Source organism: Cyprinodon variegatus, unplaced genomic scaffold, assembly GCF_000732505.1.
Source record: "Cyprinodon variegatus isolate N-32 unplaced genomic scaffold, C_variegatus-1.0 Scaffold971, whole genome shotgun sequence".
NCBI classification, from domain to species: domain Eukaryota; kingdom Metazoa; phylum Chordata; class Actinopteri; order Cyprinodontiformes; family Cyprinodontidae; genus Cyprinodon; species Cyprinodon variegatus.
Window position 1 is genome coordinate 95964 of NW_015151424.1, and position 16432 is coordinate 112395.

A 16432-nucleotide genomic window follows, 5' to 3' on the forward strand; every position below is an offset into this window, starting at 1 on the left:
TCTTAAGATGAAAAAACATTTCCCGAAATGCTTTTTCATCTTAATCATTTCAAATAAAAAAGCATTTCCCGAAATGCTTTTTCATTTGAAATGTGGTAACGATTCGCTTCCATACACTCCAGCATCTTCTAAGAATAAATACAAGATAAAAGGGAAAAAATGCTTGTTCAACGTGTGCTTTTGGCGCCATCTAGCGGTGATTTTTCTAAGTTCTCGCGACATCTCACCACCATCAACGAGATGAGCCATGGCAATAGAAAACAAACCAGAGGAGGAATTTGACACAGTTTTCAGTCTAAATGACTCCCTGGAGCTCTGCTCCCATTCAGAGCATGACTGCGGAAAGGCTCGCATCTTCAAGATAATAGTCATAGGGGACTCAAACGTGGGGAAAACGTGCTTAACTTACCGCTTCTGCGGAGGCACTTTCCTGAAAAACCCAGAGGCAACTATCGGGGTGGATTTCAGGGAGAGGACGGTGGAGCTGGACGGAGAGAAGATCAAGGTGAGGTGGCTAAACATCCTCAGTTACACCTTCTGAGATATGCATGGACCGCTCTTTGTGTTGTTTTTACCCTAAAACTAGATTAGCAGCAGTCTGAAACTAATTTATTGATTTAATTAAAACATAATGGCCTACAGCGTGTCATATTTTAGTTTAAGTTAGGGGTTTATTTTTGGAAAGCTTGCTAAAGTTCAAAATCAGACTTATTTATTTAACACTTATATATTCAATTCAGTTTATTTATATAGCTCCAATTCACAACACAAGTCATCTAAAGGCACTTCATAGTTTAACCAGATCATCCAGTCAAATTGATTCAAAGTTTTCTATCTAAGGAAAAAACAGTTGATTGCATCGACTCATTGACTCAAAGGCAATCCCTCACACTAAGCATGCTTGTAGTGACAGTGGAGAGGAAAAACTCCCTTTTAACAGGAAGAAACCTCCAGCAGAACCAGGCTCAGTGTGAGCAGCCATCTACCGAGGCCGACTGGGGTTCAAGGAGACAGAAGCAGAGATACAAAAAGCAGCTGTAAAAGGCGGCTCCGTCCAGGAAACACACAGCAAGGCAGACGAGCCCCGAGCCAGCTCCCATGTCAGAGTTTGAAGAGAGCACATCCAGCCAATCACGGTCAGAGAAACAGGACTACACTGGAAAACGGGCCGATCTCCAGCATCTATAAACAAGGGTGTTGATGGAAGCAGCACAGCTGATATTTCTCTCCAGGATGGTGTCACAGCATATTAGATCCTACAAGCTGAAATGCAGAGTTGCTTCATCTCGAGACAAAGCAGATATATCTCAATCCTTAGTGACAGATTGACACAAAGCAGCTTTTGGGATATATAGAATAAAATATTTGCTATCTATGTTCAGACCTCAATCCCTGGACAAGAATATTTAGGTTTCGCCAGTGATCCTCCATTTGATTAAGGTTTGAACTTGGACTAGACCATTCCAAGAAGATGGAAAAGTTCCTTCCCACACATTTTCCTCTAGGATAAGCGTATGTTTTTGTTAAGTCCATCTTCCAAGTCAGCTCTGACCAGTTTCCCAGTCTGCGCTGTAACACAGAGCATTCCCATATCATGACTCTACCTCTACCATGTCTCACACTTGGGATGGTGCTTTCAGTATGATGAATAGCAGGGGTCGGCAACCTAAACTGTTCAAAGAGCCATATTGGACCAAAAAAAAAAAACAATCTGACTGGAGATGCAAAAATTTAAAAGTCTTCTATAAGCCGCGTATGACAACATAGGCTCTAAATGTATTAGCCAACTATAAAAAAGGACTATGTGGGCTTAAATATATAATAAGGATTCATGATTAAAGGTTTATCCTGGAGCAAATGTCATGTCATTTGAATATTTTGCTGTACGATATGGGAGTGTTGGCCTAGTGGTTGCAGCAGTGCTCTTAGAAAGCTGCAAGTACCCGGTTTGATCCCCATCAGCCCCACTCTGGGTCTCTGAGCAAGACCCTTAACCCTACACTGCTCCCTGGGCGCAACACAATGGCAGCCCACTGCTCCCCAAGGGGATGGGTTAAATGCAGAGAGCTAATTTCCCCATTGTGGGAAAATAAGGGGATCTAGTGCTTCAAATGTAAGTTTCATAACAATAATAATGTATTAGATTTTGCTGCAATGATAAAATCATAGTAATACAATAAAGAAATCACATATGGGGTGAGGATTTTGGGGGAAAATAAGGGAGTAAAATTCGCATACCTAAGTCAGAGCACTCCCTGTTTTATCTGTAAACGGTTTTCCATGCTTGTAACAAAAACAGCAGCAGTAGTGGAGTTTAGAGACACAATCCACAACTTAAATCTATCTTTGCTAATTTATCCAGAAGAACTGCAATTTAATTTTTTCTCTCACTCTCTCATTTGGTGGTCGGCTGCAAATTTAGCATGCATTCCCTGGACATGTTTTCCAAATTACTCTTTTTATTATTTGACAACTTCTCATTACAAAGCAAACATACAGGCAATGCTTACAATTTTGTTGTTCTTTTTCCTCAGACTTATCAAGTTCTTTGTGCCGAACAGCAATGAATCTGCTTTTGCTTCTTTTCCAGTTGCAGATTTGGGACACGGCAGGTCAGGAGCGTTTCAGAAAGAGCATGGTGGAACACTACTACCGCAGCGTCCATGCCGTCATCTTTGTGTATGACGTCACCAATCTGCCCTCCTTCCAAAGCATTCCTGAGTGGATTGAGGAGTGCAGCAGACACTCTGTGGGGCCACTGGTGCCACGCATCATAGTGGGAAACAAGTGTGACCTGAGGGAGCTTCGGGAGGTGCCCGCCTCTGCTGCTCACTGTCTTGCAGACAGCTACAACTTCCCCCTTTTTGAGACCTCGGCCAAAGACCCCGCTGAGAAGGAGCACGTTGATGCCATCTTTTTAACTTTAGCTTATCGGCTGAAGAGCCACAAACCTCTGAGACTAAAGCAGCTGAATGAGAGCTGTGTCACAGAGCTGAGGGATCAGAGAGAACAGGAAATGACATCTTGTCAGTGCTAAGGTCAACTGTGGACTCATAAACTGGACAAAGGCTGCAGCCGCCATTAAAACATCTATTTCAAACCAATTTTGTCACTTAGTTACTGAGCAGCAATCAAAAATTAAAAAGACACCTTATCTGATGACCCAAAAAAAACAAAATCGGATTTTTACGTTAAGCTTAGGGTCATTACAGCAATGACCTACAAGTTTCAGCAAGGTCGAACCAATATTTCTTCAAAATGCATGAGTGAATCTGAAGATGTGTCAAGAATTTGCTATTTTGAAGATAATGGTCAATGAAATTAAATGTCAAAATCGTTCTCTGGAAGAATATTGCTCCGTGATCCAATTACATTTCACACTGCTGGACAAAAAAAATGTAGAAAAAATAACAAGAAATGTTGAAAGGCAGATCCAATGACAATGAAACTGTGAGTTAGTTACAATAAGTATTACAAAACAACTTAAAAAAAAAAAAAAAAAAAAATGTTGAAAGGCAGATCCAATGACAATGAAACTGTGAGTTAGTTACAATAAGTATTACAAAACAACTAAAAAAAAAAAAAAAAACTGTTGCTGGTTTTGATTTGTGTTTATTTTCTGTTTGTTTTCATTGCAAACACAGGTCTATGATACTGATATAATCAAAAAGAAGAAAAAAAGGTGCTAAAATGTTGATACTTTTTGGAGAAAATATTAATTATTAACTCTGACCTGCATGTCAAAAAATAAGCCTCAAGGTCCTTGCAAATAACATTAAAACATATCAAACCTGACTGGTCTGTTGGATGTTTACCATTAAGAGAAGCGTAATTCAATGAAATGAGCCTATGTTGTTTTATTTATTAAGTTTTTTTTTTTTTTTACGTAGCTAGATCTGTAAGTTGAGTTGTGCATTTCTACCAATGGGGAATATAAGCAGGAATGATCATAATTAAATGAATGTGCGTCTATTCGGATGAGTAAATCTACAGATGATACCACAGCAGTAGGACGAGTTTGTGGAACTGGAGGTCAAACAGAGAATCAGAACAAAGGAAACAATCTAGTTGAGTTTTTGACCCGAAGGCAAAGCTTTTACATGGGCACCGTTCCGGGAGAGACAGTGGATGGCGTTTAATTCATCAGATCTCACATGATCACTTCAATTGCTTGAAAAACATCACTGGTATTGTGGAACGGGCCATTTTTTTTTAGTCTTTTCAAACCTGGATTAAGTTTTTTTTGCTGCTTTTAGTGCTTTAAATATTTACCAATCATATATAAAAATAAATATACCAGATATGTTATGTTTAGTCACTAAGATTGATGATACATCACATTAAAATATATATATTTTTTGCATATGAGCTTGAAGAAGAGTTAGATATGTTTGTGTGTGGAGGATTTATTCATGCACATCATGAACCTTTAGCTACATCATGGCTGAGAAAAGAAGGTTAAAATGCCCCCAGAATTTTGGATAATGCTAACAGTTCATGTTATTTCATTTTTATATAAAAAAAATTCTTTGTAAAGACCCATTAGGGCGATTAAATAGATCTGCGGTTTTAAGCTGTCCACTGCATCTCAATATTTGACCTAATTTCAGCGGCTAAAGCTCGCCTAGCAACAGACATGATGGTGCATTTAGGAAGCCACGTAAATTATTTAGCTTTGTAAAGCATTGAAGAATATAAATATATATACAAGTAAAAGTAGTATCGTCAATAGTATAAATATAGATGAATATTAGCTCTCTGTCATTTGGATTGGCTTTCCTCTCAGTGGTTTAGAAATTATCTTAATAAATTCGTAATCAATTGCCGTGTGTCTTTTTACAATTTCTTTTGTGTATTTGAACGCATCTCGGTAACCGAGGGTTGTCCGTATTCACGCTGCGTCTCTGCGGCCATGGTAACACTTTGCCGAACGTTCGACTGCTTATTCATAGAAAACTTCGCCAACAGTCTCTTTTTATGCAGGTATAATTCATACTTTCACTAAAACTGCGTTTTTAAACATACATTCCGCGGTGTGTGTCTGTTGTTTTTGCCGGCATGCTTGGTAAAACACTATCTGGGTGGGGAGGGATTGCTTTTGACGGTCAGTTGAGTGTCTGTCTGGCCGCAAGTTAGCAATATGCTAACACCAAGGCGGCTTGAACGCGTACGTGACGTAATTTGTTCCTTAAATTAATGTCTCCTTATTTGTTACATGCTTGCTGTTTGTGGAAAAACTAAAAAATACGGCGTTAACATCATAAAAAAATAAGTGTCCCTGTTACCAGCTAGCTTAATTATAGTGTAGCAGGTGTTCTTTAATTGAATTACCTGAACGTAAATTATAAATACATACACTTGATATTCTTATAATTCACAATAATAGTAGGCCAGGGTAGACTTTTAGATTTATCTGATTTCTCACGCTTTTAATGCTTGTTGGCTCCTCTGCAGGTGTGTTTAAAGCATGAATTTGGCAGAGATCTGTGACAACGCCAAGAAGGGCCGTGAGTATGCTCTGCTGGGGAACTATGACTCCTCTGTGGTGTACTACCAGGGCGTGATTCAGCAGATCCACAGACACGCTCAGTCCCTCAGAGATCCAGCACTGAAGGTCAAATGGCAACAGGTCAGTCAGCCTCCCGCTTTATTGTGTTGTGGCAATCTGACATTGCAATAAGTATGGAAACTGAAACATGTAATATGGTTACCTTTTATCTACACATGATTAAGATGATCTTTAACCACAAATGACAATAAATCGGCTTAGTTTCATCGGAATAAAACTAATGACCAAAGTATACATTCACATAAATGTACAAAAATGGAGATTTGCATAAGGATAAGGCAAGGGTGATAAAAGTTGGTGGGGACACTCTTAGGATAGTGGCTGATGGACCTAATGAGCTCAAACATATATTTATTGAATGCTTTCCTATTGTTGAGAACACAAGAGTACCACAATACACTGATATTTATAGACAGATGCCTGCCTATAGTGCTCAAAAGCTGAATAAAAAGACGAATAACAGCCGATATCCGATGCCAACATCAATATATCATCCATCCCTAGTATGGACACAACTTCAGTTCCACCCATGCATCCATGCATGGCTTCCCTTTAAGCTGCATCAGTGATTATCCTCCTTCACAAGCAGCAAAATCAGATTTAGAAATTTGTCTCGTATATTATTGACAGCCAATGTCTATATATTGAACCTTATATTTCAAAAGTCATTTATACACTGATTTTTATTATTTGTGCTTGTAGGTCTTGTAGGTTCCTTATATTTTAATTTTAAGTCTGTTTCCTGTGAGTCTGGCTGTCTCTGGGTTGCTGGCACAGCTATTTCTGAGTCTTGTTGAACTACAAAAGACAAAAAGATATGTTGAATTTTATTATAGTATAGCGTAATTTTTCTTGTAAACTTTTGAGACTTGTCATTGCATGTTGCATATCCCAGTAAATCTGTTACACCCTTAAATCTGCTGCTCTCCCTAATTGTGTTTCTGCTCTGCTTAAAAACAGCATTTATGAACCTGTCTATCAGTATAATGATGCCTGAGAAAATAATTTTCAAGATATCTAGAAGCTCTGCAGTCTGATTCTCTGTTCAATAAGAAAACAACAGATATGTGTTAATTTTAATCTGTAACTCTGAGTAATGGTCCTCTCAGAAGCCCAGCTTTTTAAAATTATAGAAATGTACACTCTGTTGCCATTTTTAGCTGAAAAAGCCCCCTATGTGTAATGAAAGGATTTTTTTCGGTGGCATCTCTAATTCTTTTATTCAACCCATCTCCTAACTTTTACTGAAACGTATATCAAAGTATATGCCGGTTTAAATTGACTGAGTGCTGCTGTGTCTCTCCTCCTCCACATAGCTACTCTGTACGCAGTGAACAGCGACCCCAAATATTATGTCGCAAAGCGACAGATCTGATGATATTTCAAGAGGTGGGCTTATAGAGAAACGGGAGAGTGAGGAAAAATACGGAATCAAAACGCTCTAAACACAGACAGCTGCACCCAACCCCAGTTACTGTTGGCTAAAGTAAATGAGCAGAAAGGGGGGAAAAGCAGAAATTATTGATGGGAATTGTCCCCTCCGTGCCAGAGTTGGTGGGGACATGCCCACACCCATCCTTCAGAAATTTACGACAGTGGGATACGGTCATTTTAATGCGCAAGACGTGCAGAGCTTCTGAGGAGGTGATTTTAGTTTTCTAGTTGCTTTCCACTCTACTCAAGAAGGACACTTTTCAATAAAACAATGTAATATAAAATTATAATGCATATTAAAATGAACTGGCATGCAACATCACAGGTTTCGAAGGAAATTATGAGTCTTTATTGTACCAACATTTGTGCTAGAATCACCCTTTACTCAAATTTTTTTTTATTTACTTTGTATTTAATCACAAAATAGATATAAATAAAATCTCTGCCTGCTCCAGATGAGATGTCCACATATCAGATGAAACAGAAAAATGAACAGGAGTTAAACAGGAGTTTAACCTTTTATGTAAGGGACTAAAAACCCTGGTCAGTAGGCAAATTATAGTTATAATCATTCAACTGATAATAATTCATTAGTTTTACCCTTGATTTGAATGAGGTATTAATTAAAAACGTCCAGTTCTAGCTATTTAAATGTAAAGTGGAGGATGCTCTTTTTCTGAGTGGTTCATCAAAATAAGTGATCCTCCTAATTGTCAATCATTCTAGAGATATCTTTACAAAGGGCTGTCCTGTGTGGTCATCCCGATTTTCACTTACCGGTGGCGAGTCTGAAATGGTGAAAAAATTGCAAATCTTTTGTTTTGGAAACTAAGCTTGAATGAGCGACGCAAGCAGCAACAGAGCATGCACGAGGGGAAATGGGCTCATGCATGCTCTCGCAGATGTTTAATAGGCGTTTTCTCTCGGGAGCGGGTACAGGGTTGTGCATGTGCATTTTTGTTGTTTTAAGTGAAGGGCGGGTCTTTTCAAAAATTCGTGAAAATTTCATAATCTTCTGGTAATCTCTCACAACAGCTGTTATTTGGGAGGGCATTCGTCCAGTTCATCACGTTTCATTTGTAGAAAATAATTCAGACTGGAAGATATTTTAAATACATCCAAAGGTACATGGATCAAGCCAAAAAGTTGATAAGAGGATGTCTTAGTTACAAAATGTTATGCATCAGTTTGATATAAATGTATCTCATGTGATCAAGTTTTCAAGTCAGGTGTTGAATCTGTCAATTAAGCGTAACTTTTTAAAGCATCAGAATGTTATTCCAAACACTGAGCTTTATTAGGGCCAAACATAAGAAGCCCTTATTCTAACTCAAAGATCTAATGCTGGTATTTACTCTCCTTCATTCTGTGTGTGAGCAGCTTAGACAGGAACTGACTGAGGAATATGAGCAGGTGAAAGGCATCATGGGAACACTTGAGAGCTTTAAGTCTGAGAAGCCTGTCAACATCCTTGCCCCTCAGACAGAGGAGAGAACAGAGGATCCAGCCGCTTGGCCCCCACCCATCCCAGCAGAACACAAGTGAGCAATGTTGTAAATAGATGTTTGTTGTTTCTGATAGTCATAGAGATAAAGCATAGTCAGCTTTATCTCTACAGCCAAACTACATTTATACGTGTAAGTAATTTCCTGTCACTTGCATTATCACTGTTTTCCTATCAGAAATGATCTCGCTGGTAATGTTTAACCTTCCATGTCTCTGTTTGTCTCTTGTGTCTTTATAGGAATCCTGCTGTTGTGAAGAGGCCTAACAGTGCGGTGAATAAGCAGAGGAAGGACTCTCCAGGTCTGCAGCACCGAGGAGGAGGAGGAGGGGGACGCGCTCAGGCCAACTCTAAAGGAGACCGGCAGGGAAACAGAGACGGCCGGGCTGCTAAGGCCAAAGATGATAAGGTCAGACAGCTATGTTTCATTCTGCAAGGTAATGGAGGAAAATAATAACAGAAGGAAATATGTTAAGAAAAAAAACTTTGTAACATCAGGGTAAAAAACTGGAAGCTTGTGATGCAGAACAAAAGAAGTTTGATAGTACTGGATATGACAGCGACTTGGTGGACTCACTGGAGAGGGATATTGTCTCCCGTAATCCTAATGTGCACTGGTAGGGCGGCACACACTGTTTCATGTGGTATTTTTACACATTCTATAATTGGGAAAGTTCTCTATTTCCTCTGATCACTGACCTTTTTCTGTATACTCTAGGGAGGATATTGCTGATTTAGAAGATGCCAAGAAGCTTCTGAGAGAAGCCGTAGTGCTGCCCATGTGGATGCCTGACTTTTTCAAGGGGATTCGTCGACCATGGAAGGTAGATTACAGTGTTTTGCTAGAACATGGATATATAGAATATATCCCTTTGACTTTTCACACTTTTTATGTTACAACCACAAATTTACTTTTTTTCCCCCCTGATTTTTCAAAATAAAAGATTACGATAGACCCAAATAAAATGCAACCAGTTAGCTTTACGTTCACCCAATGTTAAACAGAATGCAGCTGAGTGCAGTTTGGTTTCAATATAAATGCGGCTCATCTGTAAAAGCATCAGATGTTTCTTAGCAGACATCCGTAGAAAAACAGCATCATGAAATCTGATGGACACATAAGACAGGGGAGGGCTGTTAAGCATGGCTTTGCTTATAAAACAAAATCCCAAAGATCTTAGAAACCAAAACCTACTGAGACAATTCACCTAAACAGATTAAGCAAAGAGAATCGAAGGACCTAAGAGGAGTCATTTAGACCCTGGGGAAGCTGCAGATTTGCAGCTCAGATGGAAGTAGCTGAAACTTCTTTACTTTTTACCAATCAACCGATCCAGTTCTAGATGATTAGATAGAGAAAAGCCATAAGGAACTCTGCAAAAATGTAAAAAATAGTTATGTAACAGCTAACCATCCTAAAATATGCACTACTTGTTGGTCTATCACATAAAATCTGTGAAACGGTTTAAACGGTATAGATGTATTTGCCAGACAGCATAGCTGAAAGGGATAAGCACACATAGTTCACATTAATACTCATTAATGTGTTTCCATTTATTTCATTGTTTACGCAAATGCTTTTTCCACGGTCATCATCTGCCTCTTACTTTCATCATGCGCTCCCCCCCAGGGCTCTCATTAGAGAGTCAATACTTAACTTCTTTTTTTTTAAGAAAACACAGTTCTTATTATTGTTGTACTTTATGCACACATGGGAAACGTTTCTCAATGAAAACAAAGCAATGATTATTTCTCTTTGAATGAGGAAGTAGGAAGACAAACGTTATAGAAAAATAGAACGTTACATTTGCTTTAACTTTCAGCATTTATGACTACTATGCTGCTAGTTGAATAACATAAATCTGTGGGGCCTTGCATACATACAAACAATACTGATGAGTACAGGTATTTGCTTGCTTTCATGTAATTCATGTTTAGTAATCAGAATCATAATTGTATTTAGTTTTCTTATTTTAGTGCAAAACTAAGTGTAACTTTTTATTTTTATCTACTAAACTTGCTTGTTACTGTGCTCTTAGTTGGCGAGTTTATTTCTGTTGAAAATGTAGAGAAATTTTGTCATTTTGTTAATTTTTTTTTGTACCCAAACAATAAATCGGTGGTTCTCGATAGGTGGCCTGTGGTCTTCACCCGGCACACGAGCCACATATTTGTGATAGGACATTACTGCTGCAGCACAAAAGGCACGTTTTTACTTTTACCTTCAGGGCGGTTTCTCTAATCGACTCTTCCTCAGTGGAAGGAGCCTAGTTTGGAAGAAAAAAATGACTTGGTCAAAATGTGCTGCAAAAGGTGAAGCCAGCTGTGAAAACTCACAATTTGTAGACAAGTAGAAAAATGTGTCCTTCCTCTAGCAGGCACAAGACTGATGGGCTTTTTTCAGCAGGATCCCATAGCTTTGGTAAATGTTTCAAATTTTAAAAGGCATTAGGAGAGCAAGTGTTGGCAGTTCAGAGAGAGATTTTTCTCAAAATTCTGGGTTAAGCCCCTGTCACACCTTGACAATTATGCCTGACGTCCCAGAATCTTCTAAAACGCTGGCATACACTAAACTTTCTACGTATTTTTTCAATTTTGGGCACATACATAGCGTATTCATAACAAGTCCAGAAGTTATGTCTAACAACTGCCTAACTTATGCATAACACACAGCAGCGTAATATCCATGAAATAATGCACAAGCCTGTGTCCTGAGGGGGGCAGCAATGCGCCCGGCCTGCATAAAAAGCACTAAGATATTCTACTAAACGCCATTATATGGTATCTGTAAGTCCGACACACGTTCAGTCGTCGGTTGTCTGTCAGATACGTTGATATATGTTGGAGATAAGTTCAAATAACTTACCTGTAACTTATGCCCCAAGTATGAGCATACGATGGCATATGACGCCCTTGCTATATGTCGACATGTCCCAGCGTGCTTCAGTGTACTTAGCTTGCTCATAACTTAATCAGAACTGACCCATAACTTATCCAATCGCAGCGCAGCATTTCTAACTGAATGAACCAATCAGCGTTTTTGCACAGCAGGCGTACACTGACTAAATTGTCAAGGTGTAACACAGGCTTTAGGAACAAAGAAAAAATGCGTCTGAAAGCTGGATTCCTGTTAGATCTTTAACACAGCAGAACACAAGAGGGACACGGACTGTAGAGTAGTTTCCTTTCTTAATTGTTCCTTTTTGTTTCATCTTTTGTCAGTCTGTGTTTTAGCACTGTCTGGTTAGCCAAAGACAATTTTCCAAATTGGTGGACATTAAAGATCTATTCTATTCTATTATTTTCTTTTCTATTCTATTCTATTATTGTATTTTCTGTTCTATTCAGGGAAGGGGTCACATTTTGGATTTTATACTTTTCTTAAATGTATAATTGTTAATTTGCCAACAGATATTCAGCAAATTAATCGATACCAATAAAAAAACCCAGCATAGGTTCAAATGCAGTATTATCATATTTACAGACCATTTCCTTTAAATTGCATATTGAGGAGAACTAAGAGAACACAGCAAGCTTTATCATTATTTTATTTTTCAAATCCTTGTTCTGACCCAACTTTAATAGTTTTGGTCCATTTAGCAAAAGGTTTTGATCCCACCTCTTTAGATAGATCATACTAGCTTGGAGATCTTTTGTTTGTTTTACCGATCAGTGTGGAACAGTCTATCTGATGCTTTTCTTTTTATATCTTTTCCTCCTCAGGGTGTCCTGATGGTCGGCCCACCAGGAACAGGAAAGACAATGTTGGCCAAAGCTGTGGCTACAGAGTGTGGGACTACATTCTTCAATGTGTCCTCCTCCACCCTCACCTCCAAATACAGGGGCGAGTCGGAGAAACTTGTCCGTCTGCTGTTTGAAATGGTGGCTGTTTCCTCAGACTTTTCCCCTGACAAAGATGTTGAATGTTTCCACGTATTGTTTATCTGCATTAAAAAATAACCTTTTTTTTTTTTTTAAGGCCAGATTTTACGCTCCCACAACCATCTTCATAGATGAAATTGACTCCATCTGTGGCAGAAGAGGGACGTCCGATGAACATGAAGCCAGCCGGCGCGTCAAATCAGAACTTCTGATTCAGATGGATGGTTAGTGGCTCACAGGTGGCGAAAGGGATTAAACTACTACTGCTGATGTTTTCCTTTGTTTTATTGTAGTTCTGTGTTTTTCTCAGGTGTCGGTGGGGCCTTGGAGAACGATGACCCGTCTAAAATGGTGATGGTGCTGGCTGCCACTAACTTCCCCTGGGACATTGATGAGGCGTTGAGGCGACGGCTGGAGAAGAGGATCTACATCCCCCTGCCCACAGGTGACCTTTCAACTGCTGCCCAATTTGTTTCACACAAGATTTATCCTGCGGGCTTGTGCTTCAATTATGTTGATCCATTCCTCATAAAGCATCCCCCCCGATGTCTAATTTATGTAGCCGTAGGCCGTGCGGAGCTTTTAAAGATCAACCTGAGGGAGGTGGAGCTGGCTCCTGATGTGGACCTGGACCTCATAGCTGAAAAAATCGAGGGATACTCAGGAGCAGACATCACCAATGTCTGCAGGTTTGTGTGCCATGAACAGATGGTGCAATTCAATGTCTTTCTATTACTTCCTCAATTCTTTTCCTTCTTTATACAATACACAATACATTGCAGAATTTATTGACATGGAAATCTGATGGTTGTGCACTCTACGAAGCTTTATTTAAAGAGGGCTTGCTTGAGTGGTGCAGTGGTTAGCGAGCACGACCCATCTACTGAGGCCTTAGTCCTCAACTTGGTCGATCCAGGAGACGCAGCAAACAAAGCGCTCTGCTCAGATGGAACCAAAATATCATGTGTAGAAAAACTATTGGGAAGTCTTATTCTATGCTCTTTGCTTTTACAATGTAATATTATGTGAATATTTTTAGATTTTATCTTGGCCTGTGATTTATTTTTTGTGGAATATTCAGGAACTTCTATGTTCTCAGTCTCTGCAAAGGATGTTTATTTCACCTTGAAACGCTCTCGTCCTGTAGGCCGTAATTCTCAGTTGAGAAGTGGTTTTAAACTCTTAAACCTGAATGTAACAATCTTCTCTCCTGTATCTGCATCAGAGATGCATCCATGATGGCCATGCGTCGCCGAATCCAAGGCCTGAGCCCTGAGGAGATCCGAGCCCTTTCTAAAGATGAGCTCCAGATGCCCGTCACTATGGAGGACTTCACTCTGACTCTAAAGAAGATCTCAAAATCCGTCTCAGCTGCTGACCTGGAAAAATATGAAGCCTGGATGGCTGAGTTTGGCTCAGTGTAGAAAAAGGATGCAAAATCACACTGTTGGACCAGAGGGTTGAAGGAAAAGTTTCCAACTTTAAAGTGTGAAGGCTTTGAAGAGGAAGACAACTCCAACACTGGCGCCAGTGAGCGCATCAGTGACAATGGAGTTCACTTCAGAAGGCTGACATCTGTGACCAGGCATCATAAGAACGTTTAAAAAAGCTGCTCTTTTATATTTTTCTTTTTACTCTATAATTATAGACGAGTACATCCAACGTCTTACTTCTTAGTGTATATCAGTGATGCTTGTATTATTAAGCTGATCAATTTGGAGTCAGCAATTATCATTTAATAGTCAAAAAGGATGGAAAACTGTATTTTTTCCCCCAAACATTCTTGTTTGGCTCCGTTTCTGTGCAGCTCTCATTCAAAAGGAAAGAAAATAAAATCTCTATGCCACAAATAATCAGGCCTTTCTGCTGATGCCTAACAATACCAGAAACCTAGAGTTGTAATCAAAGTAAAAAGAAAAGACACAAGAACAAATCAGGCCATGTCATTTTAACACGAACTGAAACGTCTTCCAATTAATCACAATCATCACAAGGCCCGCAAAAAAGTGTTCAGCTTTCCATTTACAAGATGTTTTAGAAAGATTTTATTTTATCATAATTTAATATTGTTCTCAGAGTGAAGTATTGTTTTAAACACTGTTACTTAAAATTTCTTAAATCTTTTTTATATGAAGCTTGTCTTACGGAAACACATTTCAGCACTTTAAATGTATTTTCATAAAACCTTCAGGTCTTTACCACTAACTGAATGTTAATAATTTAGTGATATGTTTGCTTTGTTGTGACTTATTTTGTTTTTTGTGCATTTTTATATTTGTTGTTATGACAAATGTGTTAAGAGCGACTGAATGTGTGTGCTGACATGCAGCTTTACTTTTTCTCCAAAATAAAGTTAATTATTTGTTCTTAAAGGTATTGTGGAAGGATTTTTGCGAATGTTTTCAAAGACCTGCCCTCTCCACTTTAAAAAAAAAAGAAAATAGAAAAATGAGCATGCGAGTGCATGCAAGAGCCCATTTCTCCTGGTGCACGCTCTGTTTTGTTGCTGTTCTCACAGCTCATACAAGCTTACTGTGTTGAACTTCCACCCTAACTCCTTAATCCCTCAATCACTATTTAGATATAGGGTTATATAGTAGACCTTAAGCATTCCAAAGCATTCTGGGATATATCTGCCTCTGAGGCCTTATCTTCTCATATCTTCGTAAAGGCTTTTTCTCTTATGGCCCTGTGTGTTGAACTAAATCCTTCACTCAAATACATTTACCGTAAGAATAACTTAGTTTCCTATATCAATTGCTCTTGATTTGAGCAGGTACATACAATGATCTGCCAACTGAATTAGTATGTTTTTCCTTAAAACGGAGATATAATAATAGATTATGAAATAAGGTAATTGGGTCTTTTTTTAATTTTAAATCTCATTCCATTGGCAAACTATCATACTTACCTGCTTAAATTAAGTAAAAGTACACTTATTTAAAGAAAAATACACTTAAATTTCTATTTTTTGTAGTGTTTGGCATGTGTTCTATAGCTCTGCAGTTCCAAATGCAAAAAACCTCCCACAGAAATGCTTTTCTATTAAAGACTGATTTAAACCTTCATCTCATTTTTAGACAAAAACATTGTTGTTTAAGCTTTTTATTTTTTACATGCTTTTAAAAATTGGGCCTTTTTGCTCAAATTATATCTGCCCTCCAATAACACCTGCCTGTTTGCTTAAATCAGTTGAGTTGAATAGTTCCAGACTTTGTTAAGACTGTTAATGAAAATTTCAAGAATTTCCTTATCTTTTAAAACTTGTTCCTTGGAGCCTGCTTCAACACATGGCTGCTTGTTATCATGCATCATTTCTACTGATCTGTGTAATTTTCTTCTGTTAAAAAAGATGTGTATCTATTATATTTAAGAAGTAATAAATCTACACAAATATATGCAGTAGTTATTTTAGAAATCAAAAAGGGAGGCATATCCAGATATTTGCCTGGTATGGTGCGTTTTGTGATGTTTTTTTTTTTTTAACATACTGGATATACTAGATAAGAAAAGAAAAATAAACAGATGTCTAGGAGGTATTTGGCTTGGATACATACTTTTTTATAGCAGGACTAAAAATGCCTTTGTTTTAGGGAAGTCTTGCAATGAAAGTCTGACCACATGGGGGCAGCAAACAATAATTTACTGTTTAATTTTGCACTACTATTCAAGTGTAAATTTAATTTCTCTAACAATATAAACATTTTCTATGCATAAACTTTAATCGTATTAATTCCTCTTTATTACTAATGGTTTTATAGAATATCATTTGTAATATTATCATTCCTGGATTTAATAAAGGGGTGAAGAAATGCTGTAGGAGAAAAGTTAAGTCAAGATAAATTTCGCCATCACCTCAAGAGATTGCACAAAGCAGTGACAGAAATAGCCTTATTTAACTAAACATCCACTGAGATAAAAATTACATTTCAGTTTTAGAGATGTGAGGTTGGGCTATAGCACAGTCTGGGGCACTGATGAATGGTATCAGTGCATAAAATGAAGAGAAATAAGAATCGAGGTCAGAAAACCAGCCCATTTAA

General features: G+C 38.3%; 2 protein-coding genes across 2 annotated transcripts; both read left to right on the forward strand.

Annotated features, from left to right (window-relative positions):
• The first annotated feature begins 232 nt into the window (after positions 1-232).
• Positions 233-3173, forward strand: LOC107100436 (ras-related protein Rab-33B-like). The gene is made up of 2 exons (XM_015398903.1): positions 233-505; positions 2591-3173. Exons 1-2 carry the CDS (start codon positions 248-250, stop codon positions 3035-3037), a joined length of 705 nt encoding a protein of 234 aa, XP_015254389.1. The 5' UTR covers positions 233-247; the 3' UTR covers positions 3038-3173.
• A 1683-nt stretch (positions 3174-4856) lies between these two features.
• LOC107100435 (katanin p60 ATPase-containing subunit A-like 1) lies at positions 4857-14748 on the forward strand. Its single transcript, XM_015398901.1, has 11 exons — positions 4857-4983; positions 5455-5629; positions 8384-8544; positions 8748-8916; positions 9006-9124; positions 9226-9331; positions 12231-12389; positions 12487-12613; positions 12700-12834; positions 12952-13078; positions 13615-14748. Exons 2-11 carry the CDS (start codon positions 5468-5470, stop codon positions 13811-13813), a joined length of 1464 nt encoding a protein of 487 aa, XP_015254387.1. The 5' UTR covers positions 4857-4983; positions 5455-5467; the 3' UTR covers positions 13814-14748.
• Positions 14749-16432: the final 1684 nt, after the last annotated feature.

Excerpts from the sequence above, each read along its gene's own strand:
- LOC107100435 (XM_015398901.1), top strand. The coding sequence starts at position 5,468 with ATGAATTTGGCAGAGATCTGTGACAACGCCAAGAAGGGCCGTGAGTAT. Across the intron at positions 8,545-8,747 it reads CCCATCCCAGCAGAACACAA|GAATCCTGCTGTTGTGAAGA; the intron begins GTGAGCAATGTT and ends GTGTCTTTATAG. Across the intron at positions 12,835-12,951 it reads CTACATCCCCCTGCCCACAG|CCGTAGGCCGTGCGGAGCTT; the intron begins GTGACCTTTCAA and ends TAATTTATGTAG.
- LOC107100436 (XM_015398903.1), top strand. The coding sequence starts at position 248 with ATGGCAATAGAAAACAAACCAGAGGAGGAATTTGACACAGTTTTCAGT. Across the intron at positions 506-2,590 it reads TGGACGGAGAGAAGATCAAG|TTGCAGATTTGGGACACGGC; the intron begins GTGAGGTGGCTA and ends CTTCTTTTCCAG.